General features: G+C 48.1%; 2 protein-coding genes across 16 annotated transcripts in view; one reads left to right on the top strand and one right to left on the bottom strand.

The window, feature by feature from the left end:
- TKT (transketolase) overlaps positions 1-23770 on the top strand; it is a 643634-nt gene that overhangs the window by 90004 nt on the left and 529860 nt on the right. The window lies entirely within an intron of this gene.
- Positions 1-23770, bottom strand: part of CACNA1D (calcium voltage-gated channel subunit alpha1 D) — a 329318-nt gene that overhangs the window by 29121 nt on the left and 276427 nt on the right. For 5 of the 15 annotated variants that reach the window (XM_050781058.1, XM_050781047.1, XM_050781049.1 and 2 more), the window contains 11 exons: positions 22065-22148; positions 21512-21595; positions 14176-14220; positions 13641-13769; positions 11321-11386; positions 9518-9609; positions 8160-8319; positions 7474-7601; positions 7245-7341; positions 4132-4234; positions 2562-2663 (listed from right to left, as the gene is read on the bottom strand). In XM_050781058.1, coding sequence (XP_050637015.1) covers positions 2562-2663; positions 4132-4234; positions 7245-7341; positions 7474-7601; positions 8160-8319; positions 9518-9609; positions 11321-11386; positions 13641-13769; positions 14176-14220; positions 21512-21595; positions 22065-22148 — 1090 coding nt within the window. The remainder of the gene's footprint in view (positions 1-2561; positions 2664-4131; positions 4235-7244; positions 7342-7473; positions 7602-8159; positions 8320-9517; positions 9610-11320; positions 11387-13640; positions 13770-14175; positions 14221-21511; positions 21596-22064; positions 22149-23770) is intronic. The other 10 variants (XM_050781050.1, XM_050781061.1, XM_050781051.1 and 7 more) reach the window with 3 other exon arrangements.

Raw genomic sequence — 23770 nt, 5'->3', positions numbered from 1 at the left:
TTCTGAAATGAAGGGGAAGGACCCACAAGATGGCAGAGGAAGGCTGAAGTGCAGAGGTGAGAACCTGAGCTGAGAGGCAGAGATGAGGCAGCTCAGCACTGATGGCGAGGGGGCAGCCGAGGCCCCCGGGCCACTGGGAGTGAAGCAAGCCTGACGTGTGCCCACAGATCCACAGTTCATTCCTGACTTCATCATCGGGCTCACGAGGAGCTGGGTCACGCCTCATGGCACACCAGCAAACCCACCTAAGACAAGCATCCTACTCAGCTCTATCACCAGGGCTAAAAGGGACTTCCTGAGCACACCACACCTGCCAGTCACAGCCACCTGGAGTGGAGGCTGGCCTTACCCAGTCTCCTGCTTCTTGACCAGGTGATGGTGTAGGGGATGCTGAGGCCCTCAGCCTCAAGAACTCCACATCTGTTGCCCAGAGGGGTATGCAAATATCCTTTTCTAAGTGTGCTGTGATGCAGGAAAGGTTGGGGACATAGGTCTACTGGAAGATAAAAGAGGAAAGACAGACAAATGATGAATGTGGAGAGCAAAGCCTGTCCAGCAACTCTTCCAGAGTCTATGCACCAAAGCCTGATGGCCACTACCTTCTGAACTTTCTTGGTGGCCACAGCGCTCATATGAGATTCAGCCCGGATAAGCCCTGCACTGGGCACATCACTCAACAAAGGCAGGGAGCTTGCAGAGCCTTCCGTCTCCTCCTAAGGCCCCACTTCTCTCTTCTTGTGCTTCACACTGCCTCTCACTGCTGTTGTGGAATAGATTAAAACTTGTCATCCTAAACTCCAATCCATTTTAAAAAATAGAAAAGGCTAAGTCCAGTTATTGGACCAAGAAAGAAGAAGATTTCCACTCTACTAGAAGTCTGATAAAGCTAAAAGTTGATCAGCTTTTCAAAGGAAGGGAGCTTCAATGGTGAGCTAAATTCTGGACTTTTCTTTTGGTAAAATGAAAAGAAATGAAGTTTCATAGTAATGCAAATGACACCCTCCAAGGGCATTTCACGAGGATGGGCATTAATGTGGGAGTTCGGCTGGTTGTGATGAAGGTGGTGTTCCAAGAGAGATGTGAGGTGGAGCAAGGGAGGAGCAGGGTCCTCGGCTCGCAGGGGAAGGTTTACATAGACAGGCATAGCCCGCTATTCTGAAGCATGCATCTGTATTTCAAGAAACAATGTAGGGGAATACAGTTGGCAAGAGATAACTCTGATTCCATGCCACCACCCTAAAACAGAATTGCTTCAGAATATTCTGAAAGACTGCGAGGTGAAAGAAATGGCGGCTGCAGAAAAACCTCAAGCATATTGTTACAACAGTTTTTCAAAAGCATTTCATCTAAGCCATGCAAGCTCTTGGATGTGCAGCTACAAAGAAAAGAATGAAAACCAAAGAGTTGTTTTAAATGTGCAGTATCAGTTCTCCTGGGGGAAGCCAGGGTTCTCTAGGTGGGAGGGTTTTTTGTTTTGTTATTGTGGTTCATTTGTTTTCCTTTTATCATTTCTTTCTGGACCGTCTTCCCCAGCTTTGAGCCGGTGGCCGTGCCAGCTACAGGTAACCCCTTCAGCAACAAAAGCTCACGCTGCTCCTTGCTTCATGCTAAGGAGCAGAGCTGGCTGACATGCTGCTCTGTCTGCACCCCAAGAGCCAGAGCTCATCACCTTCTCAGGGGTGGCCCGGGTCCCAAGTCAGCTATCAGACCTGAGCCAGACCAGTCTCGAAAGCTGTGGGGGCAGTGACACTATAAACGTTCGGTTGGTCACGAAACACACCAAAGGCTCATCACATGCCCATGGCTCAAGGATGCTAGAATGCTGGTGTGGTGGTACTGGGTGAACAGATCCTGCACCTTTAAAACTTGGAAACAGAACAGTCAAAAACAACCATCTCAATGTCTAAGTCCACAGGTACTTAAATAAAAACGCAAAACCAATATGCATATATACATATATATACATATACATATATATATACTGTATGTGTGTATATATATAGATGGTTTTTATATATATAAAAATTCGAAGAAGGTTAGTTATTTTGTGATAAATAACGAAAGGAAATAAGCATGCCTGTTAGTTAAAAGGGCATTTTTGGTAATTATGGTAGTAAATTCAGTCTTGATAAGAACATTTTAAAAATACAATTTCCTGAAAGCTATCTATTTTTCATGGGACATTTTCAACAATATACTGAAGGGTAATCGGAAACTACTTTTGAGTATTTCATTTTGGACAAAAAATATAGGCTTTTCACTTTGAGATCACAATCTTGTCCTCAAACATTAATTCCTCCACCAAAAAGGAAATCCCTGCAAAACCAGCCATGTGAGTTTTGGTTTGCTTTTCACTGAAGCCTCTCCTTTGTCTGGAATGTTCTTCATATTAAACCCCAAATAATCACACCAAATGGCCAAAGGGCTTTCTTTATCAGTTGGCCTTAATGCTCTAACTGATACATAAAGCATTTTGCAAACTCTCTCTGGACTTTCTGGAGACACTAGCATTAAAACCAAAGCACTGGCCAAGGACTACTTAGGAAATAGATTGCACTGACCACCAGCTGGAGGGACAACTTGGTCAAGTAATTTCATGCTGGTTTTCTTCCAAATTTTCTTTATCACAGCCCGAAGTTCTTCATTAGCTTGCTCCAGGTTCCCTGGATTCAAAAAACAAAAGGGGAAAAGCCAGCTTCGTTTCTGTTCCCCAGCTCCTCGTCTGTTTGCATAGCCTCGTCCCAGCCTGACCTGGATGAACACACTGCCCTCGGATGGGGCTCCCCTCCCACCAGGCTCTCCCCAGCCGGGGGCAAACACACTTCTTATGTTTAGCAATAGAGATCATGCCTTCCCAGTGGGAAGTCCCTCCACCATGGGAACAAACATGGTTCACCCTGAGATTCAAGGCCTGTTCCACTCTGATTCCATCCTGCCCTCCCACAACTGACACCTGCTATTTGCTTTCCATTGTTCCTAACCCAGAATGCCTTTGCCTTCCGCCCTTTCACAGGTTCTTCCAAATCGTACCTCCTTTCTTGAAGATCCAGCCTAAATTTCACCCAAATAAGACTCTCAATTCCTACTATATGTACTCATCCATACAACATAACCTTGGCCTTTTATTATATGAGCTTACACTTGTCTTTTCAACTAACATGTCAGCATAGAGGACCATTCTGCCTTCTGGAGCCCTTAACAATGCTGGCCTGGGGCCAGGTACAGACAAGCATGCCACAAGGCGCCCCTGTTAGGCTGAAAGAGGCTGGCTTTGCTGGATTGCATCTCCCTGGGCTCTAGGGTTGTAAGAAGTCACCTGCCTGCACTCAGCATGAGTCCCTTGCTGCCTCCTCTTTCCTCTCCTCCACCAGTGCCTCAGAGAGTGAGCTCTCCTTGAGGTCTCCACCTCCCACCTCCCCCCATCTCCTGGTCACTAGGTCTCCACCTCCCACCTCCCCCCATCTCTTGGTCACTCCTCAGCCTGTCGCAATCTGCTTTCCATTCCACCTGCAAAGTCGCCACTGAGCCAGCTCCAATGGCCACACTCTAGTGCCTGTTTTACCAGGATTTGACCAGGGCTGAGCATGGCTGTGAAGGCCATGCTGGTTTGGTCTCTCAGCTGGAAAGATGCTTCTATATTTCTAAGTGCTGACTATGTGCTAGGCACTACAAAGGAGCTTTTGCAGACATCACCTCATTTCATCTCAGGACCTCCTGGACATCCCTGTATTTACTTCCTTGTTATAGGGAAAGAAACTACAGCTCTGACCAGTGACATCCCTCACTGCAGGTCATACAACCAGTTAGGGATGGCTGGAGTGAGTTCATTTGTGATGGCTCCGTCTCTGCTCCGATACACTGCCTGTTTCCCCTGCTATGTAGTAAGCAGTAGTATGAGTCAACTCAAAACATTCTGGGACAAAGTGAAGCATAAAGGAAGGAGATAAAGGATGAGGAAACAGGAGGCAGGAGCCAGCCGGCCAGCCCGGCATGGACATCTCCATTCTACCTGCCAGCCCCTTCCCCAGGGCCTCCCCTTGGCCAAGAAAAGGCCCAGATGAGGAAGGCAAGATGGGATATGCTGTCTCTTTCCTTTCCTGCCATCTTGTCTTGCTGGCAGGGAATGCTTACCTTCAGTCTTGATCTTAAGAGCTGTTCGAACCAAAGCAAATAGGGTTGCATTAAACATGACTGTCCCGTCACTGTTGAGAGGCATGTTCATGGCAACTAATCTCTGTAAAAAGAAAGGAAAGTTTCTTTGTAGAAAGGAAATAAGTGACCACAGCCATATCCCTCTGGATGTTTATTTTCCATTTATCACTCATCTCTTTTCTAGTCAACCCTCAATTCAATTCAACAGCCATTTGGGGGTATGCATATGATGGTTAATTTATGTTTCAAGTTGACTGGGCCACAAGATGCCCAGTTGGTTCAGCAGGATTTCTGGGTGTGTCTGTGAGGGTGTTTCCAGATGAGATTAGCATGTGAATTGGTAGAGTGAGTACAGTGAGTAAAGCAATGCCCTCCCCAATGTGGGTGGGCCTCATCCTGTTGCTGAGGGCCCACAGAGAACAAAAAGGTGGGGGAAGATTTAATTCTCTCTCTACTGGCCTGATTAAGCTGGGACATCAGTCTTCTCCTGCCCTTCAACTGAAGCTTACACCCTGGGCTCCCCTGGTTCTCAGAACTTCACTCAGATACCACCACCAGGTCCCCAGGGCTCCAGCTTGCAGATGGTAGACCATGGGGCTTCCCAGCCTCCATGATCACAAGTCAACTCCCCATGATAAACACAAATACACACGCATACACACATACATACATATACACCTCCATATCCATCCTATTGGCTCTGTTTCTCTGGAGAACCCTGATTAATACAACCTATCATTTGGGGGACTCTGGGATGACAAAGATCAAAGGTTGAGTCATGAAATACAAATGCTGACATGCAGATGATGTGTTTTGTATTTTAAACTGTGAAACTTCACTATTCAAACAGTCTTCTCCTTTTTTTCATTAATCCCAATGGGGGTCTTAGGGTCAGACCTCCATTCCAGGCACATTTTTTTTTGTTTTGTTTTTTTAGAGATGAGGTCTCACTTTGTTGCCCAGGCTGGTCTTGAACTTCTGGCCTCAAGGGATCCTCCTGCCTCGGCCTCTCAAAATGTTGGGATTACAGGCATGAGCCACCGCACCCAGCTCCAGGCACATTTTTAAGGCTGTTGTGAGGGTTAAAGGAAGTAAGATACAATGGGCCAGGCACAGGGCCTGGGACTTAGGTTCTCAACCAACAGGATCCATTACTATTCCCAACTCAGGAAGTGTCCTTCAGACCTTGCCTAGTGAGACCATCATGTACATCCTGTAGCATTTTGCATGAGTCTGTGTGGCTTCTCCCAGGGTTTGGTCTTTCAGAGCAGGATCCATGCTCCCCACTCATCTTCTATATCCTGATCCCTTTAACACCAGCAATGAGAGTTGGAGGGAGTTTGGGTGAGGTACACCCTCTCTGGGCCCCAGTCACTTCAACCTGTAAATGCAGATGATATGCCCAATGATGGGAACTTGCAAGGATTAAAGGACTCATGGACACAAGAGTTTTGTGTGAGGCACATGGCAAGCACTAAATTAATGGTGATGTTGATAATACTTAAAAACTTCTTATTTTTTGTTAACAGCATGTTCCAAAAGAAAAGACTTTCTTTCTCTTCCATATTGATGAATTGGAATCTTGTGTCTTCATAGTCTATCCCACCCAAACTCCTAGTCCTCCTACCAACGCCCGGCCCCCTCGCCAAAACCAGCACAGGCAGCCAGGGAATCCTGGACATTTGTTCACTTTTCCTGGCAAGTTCCTGAGTCAGCAAAATGGATGACTGTGCCTCAAGGACATTTGAAAGCTTTATGTAAAAGGGTCTGGAAATTTAAACACAAGACGACATCAGTGAACTGGATCCCACACTGTTCTTGGAAAGCAGAAGAGGCAGTACTGGGAAGTTTATGGAAAAAAAAAGTCAGGCTCTGTTTCTATATCTAGAGTGCGGCCTAAAGAGAGGCAAGGACCCTCAGGACTTGCCTAGAGGGCTTTCTGGATTTTCAGGGCAGGGAACATGCATCTGGCTCAGGGATTTCTTTGAGTCTGAAACATATTTTAGACTCTGTTCTGCTACCTTGGTTTCTGTCTAGAGCTGACTCAGCATCCTTGAGTGGTAAAACCCCTGACCCCAGGATCTCCTTGGATCCATGAGGAGCAAGAACTAGTTACTATACAGACTGGATGAATTTCTAGAAGGCAGAGTTTCAAGAGGCAAATCTTGCATTTCTCCTTGAAAAAGGGAAATCCTTTTTTGTTGCTACAACAAATGTAAGCTGCTGCACCGTGAGTTCTGTGGAAGGAAAAGTCTCACTGAGGGTTCCTGACAGCATGCTCTGGCATGGAAACACAGAACCGGGTTGCAGTGGGAGATCTGGATCCATCCCGGAGAGACTAGGGCCTGGTATGCCAGGAAAGGGGCCCCATCTCCTGTGGTGGCCACAAAGCTCTGTAGCAGAGGGGACGTGTGGAACACATAGCACTGTGTCCCACCACTGCCGAGGCTGGGAGATGCGCTCTCGTAGCATCCCCCTCCCCTCACCCAGGCCACCAAGTCCTCCCTGCTCCACATCCGAAGTGAATCTCCAAGCGACCTGCTCCTCTCTCTTCCCACTTCTGCTTCTGCTGCCTTCATTCCAGCTCTCCTGGTTGCTCCCCCTGCCTCAGGTCTACTTCTCCATTGACAACAGCCAACTTCCTACCACGGAAACCGGAAATTTGTGTTTCTTCCCCATTCTCCTGGACCTCAGCAGGTCGGAGAAGGCTCAGCTTGTGCTTGGGGCCTTCTGACACTTCCTCTTATGTCCTAGCCAAAGGGTGACCCAGTGGCTCACCCTTTGTCGTTATGATGTCCATTCTCCTGCCTCTGACAAACTCCTAGGTTCCTTCTGGACCTGACTGAAATGTCGCCTTCCCTACCATCCACCCAATGACAAATTACAGAACTCCCTTCCTCTTCTGATGGTTCCTGACAGGGTGTCCAAAGAGTTACAAATATGTGAGTTCCCCAGAAGTAGGAACCACATATTATTCATCTCTGCATCCCGAGCACCTGACAGAAGGCCTGGCTGTGTCACTTAACAAGTGTTTGTTGAATTAAGCGAGCTTCTACAAGAGAGGCTGTCGGACATGCACACAGGACACTCACCTTGCACGCTACTCTGTGTGGGCATAACTTCCCAAACCCCAGGGGAGGCTGGATGCGTCGAAGCAGAGTGACCACGTCAAGGTGTTTTATCCTTCCCCTGGAAGTAAAATACAATGTGAGGTCCAGGAACAGTACCAACTGGCCCAAACTTTCAGTCCAGTCCACAAAAATCACAGCTGACATTCCAAAATCCACCCACACACACCAAATCAAATCTTTTTCAACCTACTTTGCCTCAGGGTCATATTCTGACCATATTCTTTTGAATTCATCTAAATGGTGAGGCCCCAAAATAGACCAGTCCCGGGTCAGATAGTCAAAATTATCCATGATGACAGCCACAAACAGATTGATGATCTGAAAAAGCAAATCGGAAAGGAGGAACTTCAGCTGCAGCTGGATTGGGTTAGAACTGAGCACAGGCTTTCTAATGACATGGACATGAAACATGGGGACCCCGGTCTCCAAGAGAAGTTGTAAAAAACTTTCTATTTGGAGAATGTTTAAGAAAACAGTGTGATTCTAGCTTTCTGGAATGGCTTTTATTAAGTCCTGGGGAAGGAAGGCCTTCTGAAACACATTGCAGTTTTATAATTTCATTATCACCAAAAAATTCACACTCTTAAGTCACCACCATATGCACTGGTTTTGAAATTTTAGAAAGGAACGCTAAGAAGCTAAAGTGACTGGTAATTGCTCCAAGTCTATTATCGAGCACCAAATCTCTGCTTACAAAGGTGGCGGCAGTGACACACAACTGGTTAAACAAAAGCCCTCAACTGCCAAGTGAAGTCGAGAGTGCTCATCCACATCAACTGTCCTCAGGCGATGGGACGGGGCAAGGTCACTGCTCTGAACACTGAATGCTACATAAGCATCTGTAAATTGAGAGGGGGAGCTATGTTGATCACTTACCAGAAACGCACAGAGCATGTAAAAACTGATGAAATAGACAATGGCAAAGTTGCTCCCACATGTATACTCCTCCCCGGGGTTGTAATCTGACTCAGGGTCACAGAGCTTCCCTGGGAGGCAGGCCAGCATGATCTCCTGCCAGGCCTCACCTGTCGCACACCTTTTTCAGATGAAGAACAAAGGGGGCTTTAGTGGAGGAAAGAAGGAATTTAAAGCTTAGATCTTAGGTGACAAAAACTCATAATTAGAGAAAAACCTAAGTCATTTGAAGCAAATCCAATTTGAATTAATGGAAATGTGAAATTCCTACTGATTTTCAAGTGCGACTTATCATAGCAACTGGAGGTCCTGCTGCAATTCCCTTGGATTTACAGCCATCATCTGATGCAAGTGCACTAATAGTCTTCGTATAAATGGATGCTTATTTTTGTGTCTTCTCTACTTTAAACATTTGTATAATTAACAGTAATTAATTATTATTATTATTTTTTGAGAAGGGTCTTGCTCTGTTGCCCAGGCTGGAGTGCAGTGGTGTGATCTTGGCTCACTGCACCCTTGACCTCCTGGGCTCAGCCTCCCCAGTAGCTAGGACTACAGGCAGTCGCCACCACATCTGGCTAATTTTTGAATTTTTAGCAGAGTCAGGTTTTGCCATGTTGCCTGGGCTGGTCTCGAACTCCTGGGCTCAAGCGATCCACCTACCTCAGCTTCCCAAAGTGCTGGGATTACAGGCATGAGCCACTGCACTCGGCCTATTAATTATTTTTAATGACCAAAATACTTAACAACTTAAGTCTCTGTTCAATTTTGTTGAAGGCAGAGTTGGAAACCACCTAACTTGCAAATGACTTGTCAGTCACTAGAGTCATTAGAAATACTTCATGATCTCTAGAAAGTTCTCTCACTATGAAGGCAGCTTGTTTCACAAAGTTAAAGCAATCCCATAAAATCTGAAATTGTACATCTTAGGATGTTCTCCACTGGCTGTGCAAAAGGCCTCGACATTTTTGCTAAGTTTCTGTCTTCCTGGTCGTGTTTAAGTGCATGCCTCCATGCATGAACATACATCCTACAATTTTTCAGATGGCCTAAGTAGCCCTGCTTACTCCCAAATTAATAAACCTTATGTCATCCACAATCGGGATTACCACAGCGGTTTTAACAATCCAACAAAATTCCTGTGTTTGAAATGCTAGGGTCCGTGTTTAAGAATACAAAACACAAACAAAAAGCCGTCACAGTCAACTGGGAAAGGCACGCTGCTTTAATAACCTGTGTCCTCCGTCCCTCTGGATCCAGACCTAGCAGGAGACTCACAACCCCTGCCCAGGAGCACCACCCAAGCCAGTTGCAGTCACCTGAAGAGCAGCAGCACCGCCTGGGGAAACGTCTGGAAGTTATTGTTCCTATTGATCTGGTTGTTATCTCTCATGGCAACTTTCCCAAACATCTAGGTGGAGAAGTTGTTAGGAAAAAGAGAATAGATTTCGTCATGCAAAAAAAAAAAAAAAAAAAAAAATCCATATGTGAATTTAGAACTAACTCAGGTTTGAGTTTACTAACTAGGGTTTTCTCATGGTACCTGGCACTTCACTCATTCAACAAAGATCTGCCAGGCACAACCATGTGCCAGGCAGCAGGTTGCACACTGGGAACATGGTGCTCCAGAGGCGCACTGTCTCACGTTTGAGGATCCCCCACCCTGGGGTAGAGACACAAAGGTAGACAGGCAACATCAAATCCCAGTGATGATGCTGGGGTGGTCCAGATACACAGGGAAGATGACACAGGCTCATCTACCCAAGGCTGGGGGGCTGGGTCAGGGAAGGCCTCTAGGGGGAAGTGACATGTAAACTCAGAACTGAAAGATACATCAGGCGATAAGAAAGGTGAAGAGTGTTTCGGGTGGAGGAAGCACCACGTACATAGGAGCAGGGTAACAGCATAGATACCGAGGGAATGAAAGTAACATGTGTGATGAGCAGACAGAAAAAGATCAGGCTGGAGACAAGGTCAGGAGCCAACAGGCAGGGGCTGTGAGCCCCAGGCAGAAGAGTGGGCTTTACCTTCACGGCAACGGGAAGGTAGTAAAGAGTTTTACTTGTGAGATTTAGGAAGCAGACTGACATTCTAGAGAAGCCTGCAGATGCTTACAAATGCCTGCTGGGTGAATCTGGGGTAGTGTGTGCCATGCAGCTTGCAGTTCTGAGATGGCTCTTTTTTATATGAGAACGTATGTGATAAAAGACCTTCCAGGGCACACAGCGCCACGTGCTGCTGAATCACAGAGGCTCAAGTATGCTGACTTTTGTTTCCTAACTCCTGGTAAGATTCCCAGAGACCTGCAAATGCTTCTATGCTTTCAGGATAAAAAAAAAAAAAAAAAAGAAAAAGAAAAAGAAAAAGCACTACCATTTCTCTGTCCCTAGAATCACAGAATCACTTTACTTCTTTCTCACTTACATCCCTCCTTTACCTGAAAGACAGCACCTGCCCACGTGGAGAATCTGCAAGGAGCCTGCCAGCAGAGATCTAGAGCCACTTGGGCTCTTCGACTGCCTCCATTCTTAGACGCTGCCTCCCTCCACCCATCCCACTGCCCACGTGGTGTTAGGGCTCCTTTGTTAGGGAGGCCCAGTCCCTTTCCCACCCCCAGGAGGAACTGGGAAGCAGGGTGTAGCCCCTCTGCTTGGGTCACAGAAGAGCCCAGTTTCATGCCTCTTTTTAAAGGTGAGCTACTAAAGCACAACAATGGTCACAAAAGGCACTTGGCTCAGCACCCGCCTTCTGTCCCTGTGATGGCTCAGCACAGACTGAAAAGACCATGAGGGGCCACATGCTTCTCTCTTCAGTCTTAGCATCTGGAAATATTTAGTTTCAAGTGAATTTCACTTTGTTATGATAAAGCATAATTCTTCTGCCATGAAATGCAATTTTTCCTGGTGCATTCTAACCTCGCTACATTCTTCTGAGCCTGGGCCTCCCCTGGAGCTCTCTCCTAAGCAGCCATGTCTTTCTCATCTTCCTATGTATGGCTTCAGCAGAGGCATTTGGCTGAAAAAATCACGACGCTTCTACTTCACTTGGTCAAGATACACCTTGCCACAGATTTGGGGCTACCCAGTGAAAGGGCCCCTGAGGGTGAGATGGCTGGAGCTTACCTGCATGCCAATGACCGCATAGATGAAGAACAGCATGGCTATGAGGAGGGCCACATACGGGAGTGCCTGGGAGAGAAAAGGCACCTGGATGAGCACTGGCCAGCTGGCACAGACTGAGAAGACCCATGAGTGGCCACATGCTTCCTTTCTATTCCACGTGCTACCATGAAAGAACATTGACAGTGAGGAAGAACTGTTTAAATCCCAGCCCTGCCCAGCTACTTTAGTCCTGATGACACCATCCACATGCACGCCCAGTGTTACAATATCACAGGCAGGATGTGCTTTCCATGGTCATTAACCCTGTAGCCTAATCCTAAACATTTTCAACACAGACACATAACTCTCATCATTCTTAAATTCATTACTGGATTTTCTGGGTGAAATTACAATTGATCAAACCATTCCAGAACACTGGACATTTAGAGTACTTCCACTTTCTTTCGTGGGTATGTTTTGGGGGGTAGTATTGTAGATAATGTTGCAAAGGAATATCTTTATGCAAAATCACCTTGCTTCTGCTGAAGTATTTCCTTAAGGTGAAGTCTTAGGAGTGGAATTACTGGGTCAGAGGGGAAGAACCACTTTCTGGCTGTGGCTGTAGAATGCAAAATACCTGTCTTAAGATGCACACCTTCTGAAAGAACTGCTAAGTTGGGGGGCTGTGCCAGGGAAGAAAAGGAGCGAGCTGGGGGGTCACCAAGTGTGGCTCCCTTCAGAAACACCAAATACAAGTGTTTGACAGAGCCCCCATCCTTTCATCGAATGTTTGTCAACTGCTGTCTTGCCTCATCACATGTGACCAACACGTCCACCTGCATAGGGTGCCCAGAGTGTTAGGCTTAATTCTGGGAACACACGCTTAAAGCACCGCTTTCTCTACTACCCGAGAGAGCTTGTCAGAAAGTCAGTGGCCCACAGGTCCTCAGCCACCTTCAGACCTGTGCTGGTTGACCTGTGCCCGCCAGCCTGGCCCTCCCTGCAGCTGGACTGCTCAGCAGGGTTCCACAGGGTTTGTTTCAGGCTTTCCTCAACATACCTAAGTACATTTTCTTCCTAGATTGCCAAACGTTTAAGATTTTTGTTTGCACAGTTTCTCTGCTTTTATGAACTGCTGCTCTGGAACACGACTTTCTTATCTGTGGCAGATTGAATCTTTAAGAATTTATTTAAAAAGTGAGATAATATTACCTCTGAATTATCTATTTTTATAGCAGTTTGTTCCCAAGTTTTGGTACTTTAAATGAATAATAACTGTCGAGGATTCTGTGCCTTAGCAAGTCCAAGGCTCACCTGACTGAGGCCCCCACTCTACCTTCCTCCAACCTCATTCTCCCCAGCAGGGCCTGTGACTTCCCTTGTGAGTGCCTGCACCACCCCCCTTGCTGTGCCTTCTCCCTTTTACCTGTGAAAATCGCACCCACTAGGGACAAATGCTTACTGGGAGGGTAACACTGGTTACCCCAGAGGTGGGTGAGGGCCAACTTTGAACTTTCTCTTTATGACTTTGGACAGTTTCATTTGTTATTGTAAACATTTATAACTTTCAAATGAAAAATAGTTAAATTATTTTTAAAAATGAAGATGCAGGATTCACTTTCTAATGTTTGTGGATATCCACAAATTCCCTACATGGGTCCACCTTTTAATAAGAATCTATATTTCCCACATCTTCTCTTCCAAATGGAATCAGTCCAGAAGGCTAGAATATCTGGGGCAGGGTACTGGCAGGTACAGGAAAAGCTGGTTCTACTTGGGAAAGTCTGGAACCGAGTTGTACCAGCCTGGAGAATAAGAGGTGACAAATGAGGCATGGTATATGCCTAAATATCCCGAACTCTGTGACCCTGTCAGGAGCAGGATAACCCAGTAATGGTGTGCTGGCCCAGGTGGTAGTTTCTGATTTGTGTCTAGACTAGCCAACAGACAGCACTGTTGCAGCCTTGTCAGAGAGAGGTCATTGGGCTTCCAGGGACCAATGTGTCTGTCTGCTGGGACCCGGCCCTCACACACTACCACCAGGCATCCCCGGGGCACTGCAGGGCTGCAGGCCTCACACCTCTCTCAGTCTTGGAAATGCTACAGATCTCTCAGCTACGGATCCTTCCTGCTTTCTCTTCTGTTTCCTTTAGGCAAGTAATCCCATGTGATTGACCCAAGAAATGCTGATTTGGGTCTCTCCAGCATTCCATGTTATCTATTGACTTAGGTCCACAGAGTGGCCACACAGGGGGAGCCTGGGTCCTCTAGGATGGGGACAATCACTGACTTACATATGATCTTCAAAGACAAAGACAGAAGTCCTAGGCGTGGCTCTTACCTGAAAGGACTTAATAAAAGTCCACAGCAATGTCCGGATGCCTTCCCCCCTGCTGAGAAGCTTCACCAATCGCATCACTCGGAAAAGACGGAAAAAGGTGATGGAGATTCTATTGCTCTCTTCAGAGTTCTAAAGGGTTATCATGGAGAGGTCAAACCCAGTGGAAAGTAGAACATGCAACACTTTCAGAAAAACAGCAACAGATGCAAAGGTGACAGAGGTAAGAACTGAAGATGTGATTCTAGGGCCTTTTCATCTTAAAAAGCATGATATGAAAGGAAGAGTTACATGCTAACAACACAGAGCTTGGAAAACTGCGTCCACACAGCACATGCATGTCCACATAGTCTACTGTGTTAGAGGAGAACGCTGGGCTGGTCAAGAGTACTGGACACTGATGATGAATGCAAACCACTGCAGACACTGTTCTGGAAGGACAATCATGGAGAATACAGAAAAACCAGTGGAAAACTCGACATGATCAAATAAACTCAAGGAAAAGGCCCAGCCCCTGGGGACTAGTCACTGATCTTACCCCAGGTGTAGCAGTTGGGACAGGGACATTTTCACTTTCAGTTGGCTTTAAGAAATCAAAGATTGAAAATGGATTAATGAACCAGGAAGGAGTCAATGGTTCTGGAGAGCATTTCCCCCTTTAAAAAAATGTGTGGTTCTTGTCTTTGGACACCACGCCTGCTCCCTCCCTGAGAAAATACCAGTGGCTCTCCTTGGAGGTGGACATGAGGGCAGGCGGCCACGGACATGGGCACAGGCACAGTACCACTTTCTAGTTCACATCTGAGGACACACCGTGCCAGGCTGACAGGCATCCAGTAAAGGCAGTGCCGCAAGACCTCAACTCTTCCTAGAGACAGCTGCAGAGTGCTGCCCTGCTTCTTACGAGGAGGGTAGTTCTCTTGGCTTAGTCGGGGCTGTGGGTCTCAGGAACTAACCGCTCTGCAGCAGGCCTCCTATCCCTGAGGAACAGAATGTCTCTAGCAGAGGGGCAAACAGTGGTGCCTGCCTGTGGGCCGCAAACCCCCTTGGACCACACTCTGTTCCTATGAGACGAAACGCCTGGGTGGTGTATGTCTGACAACAGCCTCTCTGGCGGGGCTGCTGCAGAGCTGGACAGACTGAGTCAGGGCGAGGAGGAGAGAGGCGGGCTTCCCTACAGAAGCCTTCGCTGCCTGCCCCACAGCTCAGACAGCTTTCACACAAGAGAGAGTGCAGGTCCCTGTATGGGTCTTTGGAAGAAACAGTAGAGGACCAGCTCCCCCGAGGTTCAGCAGCTCCACCTCCTCCAGGGTCTGGCTGTGCTCCTGTCCCTCGGCCCCAGGATGCAGAATCTGTAATGACTGGTGCTCACCAGCCCCTCAACCCCCACCCCCCGCAGGGGCCTTGCCTCACTCCACTCTGTGCCCAGCATGGGGCCTGGCACTACCTGAGTGTTCAGAAAGTGTCTGAGAGAACACAGAGGAGCTGGAAGCAAACTCCAGCCAGCACCAGGAGGCATCCTTACATTAAACAGCAACAGTCAGTGGAACCAGAGCCAGCATGTGCCAGCCTCTCTTTTCCCCTCGGTGTCACCAGGAGCCGACAGAGAGAAATGAGGCTCTTCTGGTCAGGGGCTTCAAGGAGGCTTTCTGTACAGTGTGTCTGCAAAGTTAAGGGACATGTGTACATGTCTGGATGTGTGCACTTCTCGAGGGCCTCCTCCCTGGGGATCAGTTCTGAAGCCTCTCTAGCATCAAGGGCTACCTCCTGAGACCAAAGAGAAATTCTACAAAATTCACAGAAAATAAGGGGTTTCAGCATATCATAGAAAAACTGAAATTCAGTAATGTGACTATGAACCCAAGAGGAACAGGTTCTGACAGAGTTTAAAGGGGTCCTTGCTTCTCCTGGGATACTCAGAATGAGACTCTGCCACAGGTTTATAAAAAACCCAGGATCGCTATTTTTATTACCCTCTTCTATTGGCTCATCTCAAAGGAAATATCACCTCCTTAAAGGGACAGACAATGTTTTTCAACTTAAGACCTTAACAAATGAAGGAACTAATTTTTTAAAGTTCTCATCATCTTCCACATCATTCTCACTAAGGCTGTGCACAGGAAGGCTCCACTCTTGCCTGTCTGGCTGGAGTATGGGCTGTGAGTGTGCATGCTAAGTATGCCTGCATGCACGCCTCTGCTTGCCTGTGTTCAGGGGACCAGGCAGTGTGCACCAGAGAGACAGCGCTACAGTTATCCTGAAACATGCACGACTTATGAATCAGACCTGCAAGACAGTAAGGGGCCTGTTGGTCAGGGAAGGCGCTCCTGGCCACAGTCCGGCCTAAGACCCTCCTGCGTGCCTCTCTCTATTCTGCTTCAAGTCTGATAGCCATTCACGGCCCCCTTCCTTAGGGTTCGTGAAAGTCAGCAACTGAACTGAATTTTGAAGTGTGTATCTCTTCAACTGATATCTTTGAAATGTGACAACCTATGGACTATGAACTTCAAACCGTGAATATTCTCTTGTTTAAAAGAACGAAAGGGAAGAAGAGACAGCATTTGTAAAGGGAGAGGGCAGCGTAACATGCGAGGGAGGGAGGAAGAAAGAGCAAACAGCACACCAGGCTTCGTGCACCCCCAGTGCGCCTGTGACACCCCCTCCCGCCACGCACCACTGGGCATGGGGGGCTGCTTCAGGGGAGGATGTGACTGGCAGCCCCGGGGGGACAGTGCAAGTTGCCAAAATATAACCCTGAGGATGGCTTTGCCCAAATGACAAATGTCAGCCCAGTGAAAAGGGCAGGCCAGCTCTCATGCCAGTCTGCACACTAAAACCACCTGGGGATCTTCAACAAAATCTCTGAAGCCCAGGTCGTACCTTGGGGATTCTTACTTAATGGATGTGGGGCGTATCTACATGTTGGGAATTTTATTTTGTTATTATTATTATTATTTTTTAAATGGAGTCTCCCTCTGTCACCCAGGCTGGAGTACCAGTGGCATGATCTTGGCTCCCTGCAATCTCTGCTTACAGGATATCAGTGATTCTTCTGCCTCAGCCTCCTGAGTAGCTGGGATAACAGGCACCCGCCACCATGCCTGCCTTATTTTTGTATTTTCAGTAGAGAGGAGGTTTACCATGTTGGCCAGAATGGTCTCCAACTCCTGACCTCAGGTGATCTGCCCATCTTGGCCTCCCAAAGTGCTGGGATTACAGGCATGAGCCACTGCACCAGACCTGCATGTTGGGAATTTTAAAAGCTCCTTGGTGATTCAAGTGCGCTGCCAGAGCTGAGAACTCCAGTCCTGGGCCAGGGTAAAGCTGGCCCAAGTAGTTAACAGGCGGCCTATACTAGCTAATGCCCTTTAGATCTCGAGCGGCCATACAGAGTGGGGTCACTACAAAAGCCCACTCAGGCTGCTGTGGCTGGACAGTGGGTTCTTTTCGGGTTGATGAGGGATTAGTACTCGGATGCGGAGAAAGAGATTAGACTACATCCCCATCTTCCTTACAAGGGATGGAGGAGGCTTGAACATGAAGGGAACTGGTGGAGCTGGAACGCAAGTAGGCTACACTATGCTGGACACCCCTACGGGACAACAGACTGGGGAAGGACTCTTCACTAGGTAGCTTTCCAAACACGGCCTCAAGGGGCTGCTAATCAGTTTTCAATAGGGGGAATTCCAGTGTCACCTCAGGGCTTAGACAAGACAAACTTGGCAGTTCCTTCCCACCCTAACATGTCACATTCTTCAACTGGGAACCCTACAGGAGACAGCCCCTTAGCCTCAGGAGGCGGGACTACATGTCAGGGTCCAGAAAGCTCCTTAGATTCCTGGGGCTTTGCGGATGTTCCCTCGAGCCTCCTCCTACAGGGCTCTCAAGCAGGCTCTTACCACATAGGCCCTGGGGCAGCCCCCTGTAACTGTGGAAGTCAAAAAGACCCTGAGATTCCCAAGTGAAATCAATGAAATCAGTCCATTTCATTTTCCGTATAAATTTCTATCTGTGCTTGGAAGAGCTGAGAGGATGCAGTTTTCTAATTCAGATAGCAAGCAAACCAGCATCCCAGAACAGCTGGGCCAGGTAACCCGAGGCATTACGGAGAAGCCAGTTTTTTGGGGGAGCTTCCCTCTATTTCTGAGCTCACAGGTAACACCTCTGGGAGGAGGGCTTCTTTATTTGGGGTTGCTGCTCTGTGTCCGCAACCCAGTGCCCAGCTAAGCTGGCTCCTGGGAAAGGGTTCGCATATGAAATGGGGGACTACACAACCTTACTGTGGGGTCACAAAAAGAAGATGAGTGAGACTCTCAGCCACCTGGTCCAAATGGCACATCTTAAAAGGCAGGGACCATTCCTGGGTCTCTGAGAGGGAGCTCCCTCATGACTTTTTACTTGCTCCTTCAAAGTAAGTAATAATAAGACAGACATGGCTTCTAAACAAGTGTTTTGCCTCCCAGACACTAATGATAATGAGAAGAGACAAATGTCAGTGACAGCCATCCCTGGGTTAGGGACAATATGTTGCTGGGTCATATCATCATTCAAGAAACAAACAGGCATCAAAGACGGATGGAGCAAGAGGGAGCCCACCAGTCGTGGTGTGACATTTTAGCAGCCTGGTGAGGTTAGGACCAAATGTGATGGAGATAAGTCCACGAGTGCTGCCAAACCAGGAACTGAGCGGGGTGTGGGGACATGGGAGGGGGACAGTAGGATGGAGCAGGCTGGTGCACATGCAGGCAGGACCATGCAAAGGACTACCCAAAACGTTTTTGCAAAGAATACAAACGCAGGCTGAATTCAATCATTTCTCAGCCAGATCATTCATTCTGGAAGACTATGTTGGCAAGTCACAGAGCCAAGCGTGACTGACCAAGATGGCCCCAGGCTGGAAATGACAGTCTATGGGATGGGGAACAATTTAGGTGATTGCAACCAATCCTTAGCACGTCCTGTGAAGCGTAGTGAAAACCAAAGGTGGAGAGGCCAAAAACAAGCACACAGTCTTTAGAAGTGCTTTGCTTTAACGACTTCACCGTATATATGCTTATATATACTTGCCGCTACAATTTTCTAAAAATAAAACCAACATGAAAATCAATTAGGCAACAGAAAAGAAAGATCAACAGTTTGGGGAAGACAGCACAGCAGGTTAAACATTGCAAACAATGATGACTTATGGCAACTACAACCAGCCAACGATGAACCAAAGGTGTTCATGCCCAGCTGACCCCTCAGCTCAGGGGACAAGGCCACCGAGGATGTGATGTGCACTGCTCCCCAGGGGAACCACATGTGGAGGGGAGTGGGTGTCGGAACCAACAGTCCCACTGTCATGTTTTTATACCAGAGGTTAAGGATACCCTGTCCTTTTTTATCTTTGCGCCTCCCGACAGCCTAGCCCAGAGCCTGTAAGTGGTGGATGTCCGGGAAATGTGTGTTGAAAGATGGAATAAATGTGAAGGTGGCCTTGAGCAACTCCTCTGTTCCAAGGCCCAGCAGGGAGACACTGAGATTTCTGAAGGTGGTGTTCTGCTCTGGCCCGGGGTAGGGAACTGGCATTGCCACGGTTGAGGAATATATTTGGTCTCGGGCCACAGTTGACCAGGAAAAAGGTCACTGACTGAAAGCACATTATGGGAGTGTCTGCCTATATGATTTGGAAAGTTTAACTGCATGCCAACAAGGGCCCCCCTGAAAGCCTGTGTTGCACAGATACCCCAGTGTCAAATGCTAACTAGAACCTTCAGCATAGACCTGCCCCTTTCCTGACTGGTGCAAGGTGAACACAGCAACACTGAGACACCGAGGAACAAAGTTGGGCCACAGGGGACAGGGGCAGCGGGGGGAGCAGGGCCAGCCTGCAGCACACGTGAGGCAGCCAGGAAGCCGGGCGCGTGCTGTCCCTGAGTACATGGGTGCTACACCCCTGACAGCCAGCAGGCAGGTCAGGCATGAGAAAGCTGGGTGTCCCCAGGTGCACAGACCTTGGCCACATCCTGGTGCCCAAAAGCTAAGTGTTTACACCCACCACCTGCACAGCACTTGAAGCACTGAGCAGTCCAGGGAGAGATGCCGAGCTACTAGTTTATTGTATTTCGTTTCCATTATAGACCATCTCTGACTCACAGAAGGGTATGTTCCAGAATTTTCATGTAAACACACCTCCACGTAGATTGTAAGCACTTTGCATTGTGAGATGATTAAGCTGGCAGATGTCTAGCCATAAACTTGGGAGAGAGCTCAGGGCAGCCCAGTTAGGGACCTGCTGTTCTCCCATTAGCACCAGCTTATTTTACAACCAAGCATCATTTACATATCATGAATGGCAATTTTATAGCTGACACATGGAACATTTCACATAAAGTAGAATTTACATGTCTGGGCTTTAGAAGTTGGAATATGTGTATACCTAGGTCTAGCAAAATACCATCTGAGTGCCTTGTCATAGCGTGGCGTGACGAGGCTTAAATCACACCCTCATGGGCACAGTCTCTGACAGTCCATTTTACTTATTACACGGATAACCTACACTTTAGAATAATACTTGTATCTCCCTAAAACTTTGGGGTTTTTAGCAAGCATTTTCCCAAATATTCAGATCATCTTATCACTATAACATAGCTGCGGCAAGGTGGTAGATGTTTTTCACCCTACTTGGCCCGTGAGGGAGCTGGAATCCAAGTCAGTTCGGAACTAGGGCTGCAACTGCCAGGTCTTGGGATTACCAGGCTGGTGGCTATCTTACTATTCACACGCCAGGATCAGCATGGCCCCAGACAGGTGGCATAAAGGGATTTCACAGTCCTTGTGTGATGCAGGCTGTCTGGGCACCAGGATGGACCTTATAACCCTCAACCCTGCAGATGTCACCAGGCAGAGCATCAGGGGCAGGGGGTGGGCTGGACATTGTGGAGCAAAAGCTAATACCACACAACAGTCCCTCCCCGTGCTCCGCCCACTCTCTCGAAAGGCTCTGCACAGCCTGGGCACACACACTGGACGCCCGCTAAGACTTGCTGATGAACTGGGAACTGATCAGGTAGACAGGGCTCTGCCTGCCTGAGCCCCTCCTGTCTGCACGGGTCAGCCCCAAGGGGAGCCAGGCGGAAGGAGGAGCTCCCTTTCTCATGCTTCTTAATTTTGCAGGGCGCAAGGTGCTCAGAGTGCTTCTAGGGAGAGCGGTTCACTCCATCTACAATGCTGCTAGTGCCCTTGTTCCCCCTTGAATGAATCTACTGGATGCAATAAATGTGGACTGACCCCCTTTCCCTGGTTCGCACTCGGCCCTCTTTTCCCTGGCCCCAAGCAGCCTTCCACTGGCTGGCATCCCCCTTTGGGCATGGGACGTTCACCAGTGTCACCAGTCAGACTCAGAGCAGACACGGTACAGGTGAGGGCACCAGCAGCAGCCGCCATACGCTCAGGGCATAGCTGGCTGTGGGGTCTCCCACCTGTGCCCTCACAGAACCATCGTGCGGACAAGGGTGCACATCAGTAACTCCATGTACAGCTGGAAAGACTGAGGCACACAGCACTCGGATGACTTCCACGGTCACACGGCTGGTGAGTGACAACATTCACACGGACACACAATTAACTCCCAGCCCTCATAGCTTTAATTGGATCTTTTGAAATACTGTTCGCACCAAATGGCGATTCCGCATAGACTTCCCCACTCTTCCTCAGGGGAAGGAGATAGAGATGGGGTGAGATAGAGGAAACTACAAATTATCCTTAGTCTTTCAAAATAAATTTGTGTCTGGATTTCTAAAGTGTGTGGAGATTCAAGGGCAGGGCCTCTAGTCTCTTCTAAGTCAGACTGAATGAAAACAACCACGATATAGGACACAAAGTTTGCTACTTACATTTACTTCAGTTATAGCAATATCAACGACGCTACCAACAACAATTAAGGCATCAAAAGTGTTCCATGCATCAGTGAAATAGTGCTGTTAGGGCAAGCATTCAGAAGCCACAGAGGAGAGGAAGCACCACAGGAAAAAAGAAGAAAAGGACAGTGTTATAAAAGGGGAACGTTCTAGCATCGCGTCACACGGCTACTTGAAACATCCCCCTAAAATAAACATGTTAAAGATACGCCACTGTGGGTATCACTTCTGACACAGCAAATGAAAACAATTAGAGACATCCTATCTTACCTTGCCTACTAGTGACCGGGGCAAATGCCGCAAAAAGGCCTATCCTACAAAAGGTGATTTGTGTCTACAAAAGGCCCTGGGATAAGGCTCTACCCTGAAATGCTTCTTGCCTACAGCTCTCATTAGGAAATCCTAGATTCAGATCAAGTGACTGGGATCTGTGACTTGTCCAGGTGATGCCACTGCAGGGCAGGGAGCGGAGTATGCACAGACAGAGAAGAGAGGACACAGGTGGCGGCCACGCCAGGTGCATACTCACGTCTGCTTCGCTGAGGGCCACGTCTATAATGCTGCCGATTACGATGAGGGAGTCAAACGTGTTCCAGGCGTCACTAAAATACCCCTGGACAGAGCAGGCGAGGGCAGACGTTTATGAGCATATATGAATGACCCGCCGCACGGACCATATAGGGGCGAATCCGAGTCCCTGCCGCACCCATGGCACCCAGGTGGAGTGGGAAAGCCAAAGGGGAGGTAACAATACTGTCCACTGGTGGAAAGGTGCACAGCAGGGTGGTTGTGCACCTTTATGTGTGAGAGAAGGTGCACGCACACACACACATGCACGCGCGCACGCACACACACTCATGGTCCTGAGTGGCACCAAACCAAGCAGAATATCTGCAGGGCCGAGGAAGGCAATTTGGCAGCCTTGTCCTAGGACCCAGAGGGATGATCCCAAACCCTCATGAGCTGATGGACTCCTTCCTTAGAATCTCCACTCGCCCCACTTAAAGAGCACTGTCACCAGGCACTGCGCACATTTCCATTTCTGTGCTCCTTCAAAGGGACCAGCAACGCTCTCCAGTCCTTGCAAGTCCAGCCTGTATTACAAAGGCCATGTCTTGTGGCAGGATGACTGACACAAGTCCCTGTCTTCAAAGAACTCTCAGTGTAGAGGACACAGACGGGTAGATAATGGCTTACAGGGACACAGGCACCGTGAGGCACAGTGTCGTGGCAGAGACACTGGCTCCTGGTTGTGGGGGTGGTGCTTAGTGGGGGGAAGTCAAGGCAGGTTCTGTAGTAGAAAAGAGTATGGAATGAAGAGGATGTTCCAGGGCTCCCCTGTCCTCCACAGAAGCCAACAGGCTCCTTCTTCCATCTCAGGTTTTGCTTTCTTTCCCTCCCACCTTTCACCGTCTAGGCTGAGAGGAGTCCTTCCCATCCTGCAAAAATAGCACCAGGTTCCTCCCCACCTCCTGATGTCTCTACAATCCTAACTGCCTAACCCCAACTCCATCTGTTCAACTTCACCCTTCTTCAAGGTCAGATAAATGCTCCTTGATGGAACCTTCCCAGCCCCGGCTGTCTGCACTCCCTCATGCTGACTCTGAATCTCTTCCGTACTGATTGCTGAACGTGGGGTCTTTGTCTGTAGCTCTACCAACCAAAAGCCCTGAAGGATATTGACTGTGCTACATATTCAGTCCCCCGACTTCTCTAACCCCATTATCTAGCCAGAGACTTGAACCCAGTCAGTGCTTGGCATGTGCAATGTCTCCTTTGTCCACCAACTTGTACCCTGCCTGTCATCCAGCTTTGGTTGTTTGTTCAGGTCCTCCTATCTTGCAACAATTTTGAGAGTACAACATCCCCACAATTGTGACTTAAAATCTATATGTATGTGCCAGACATTTTATATCTTCTTCTAGCATCAGCACAGCAGGTGCTAAATGAGTGCCTGTGGTCTCTCGACACCCCTGGGAAGCTCCTGGTTGGAGAGGGAGGTGGGGAGATACTGCACAGAGAGCCAAAGGGGCAAGGGACTGGCTGTCAAGATCAACAGCTCTGTCTATAAACCAACTGTGTTTTTCCAAAGAGTCTGGACACTTTTTGGAAACGAAAATTCAGGTACAAATTATATACAACAGGGCCCAGCATGTTTACAACTGGGTACATTTAGAGCTGCATTAAGAAAATCAGAACGAAAAGTACTTTGAGGTGTCAGGTCCCAGAAACTTG

Source organism: Macaca thibetana, chromosome 2 (assembly GCF_024542745.1).
Source record: "Macaca thibetana thibetana isolate TM-01 chromosome 2, ASM2454274v1, whole genome shotgun sequence".
NCBI lineage: Eukaryota > Metazoa > Chordata > Mammalia > Primates > Cercopithecidae > Macaca > Macaca thibetana.
This window is presented reverse-complemented; position numbering and strand designations above follow the sequence as displayed.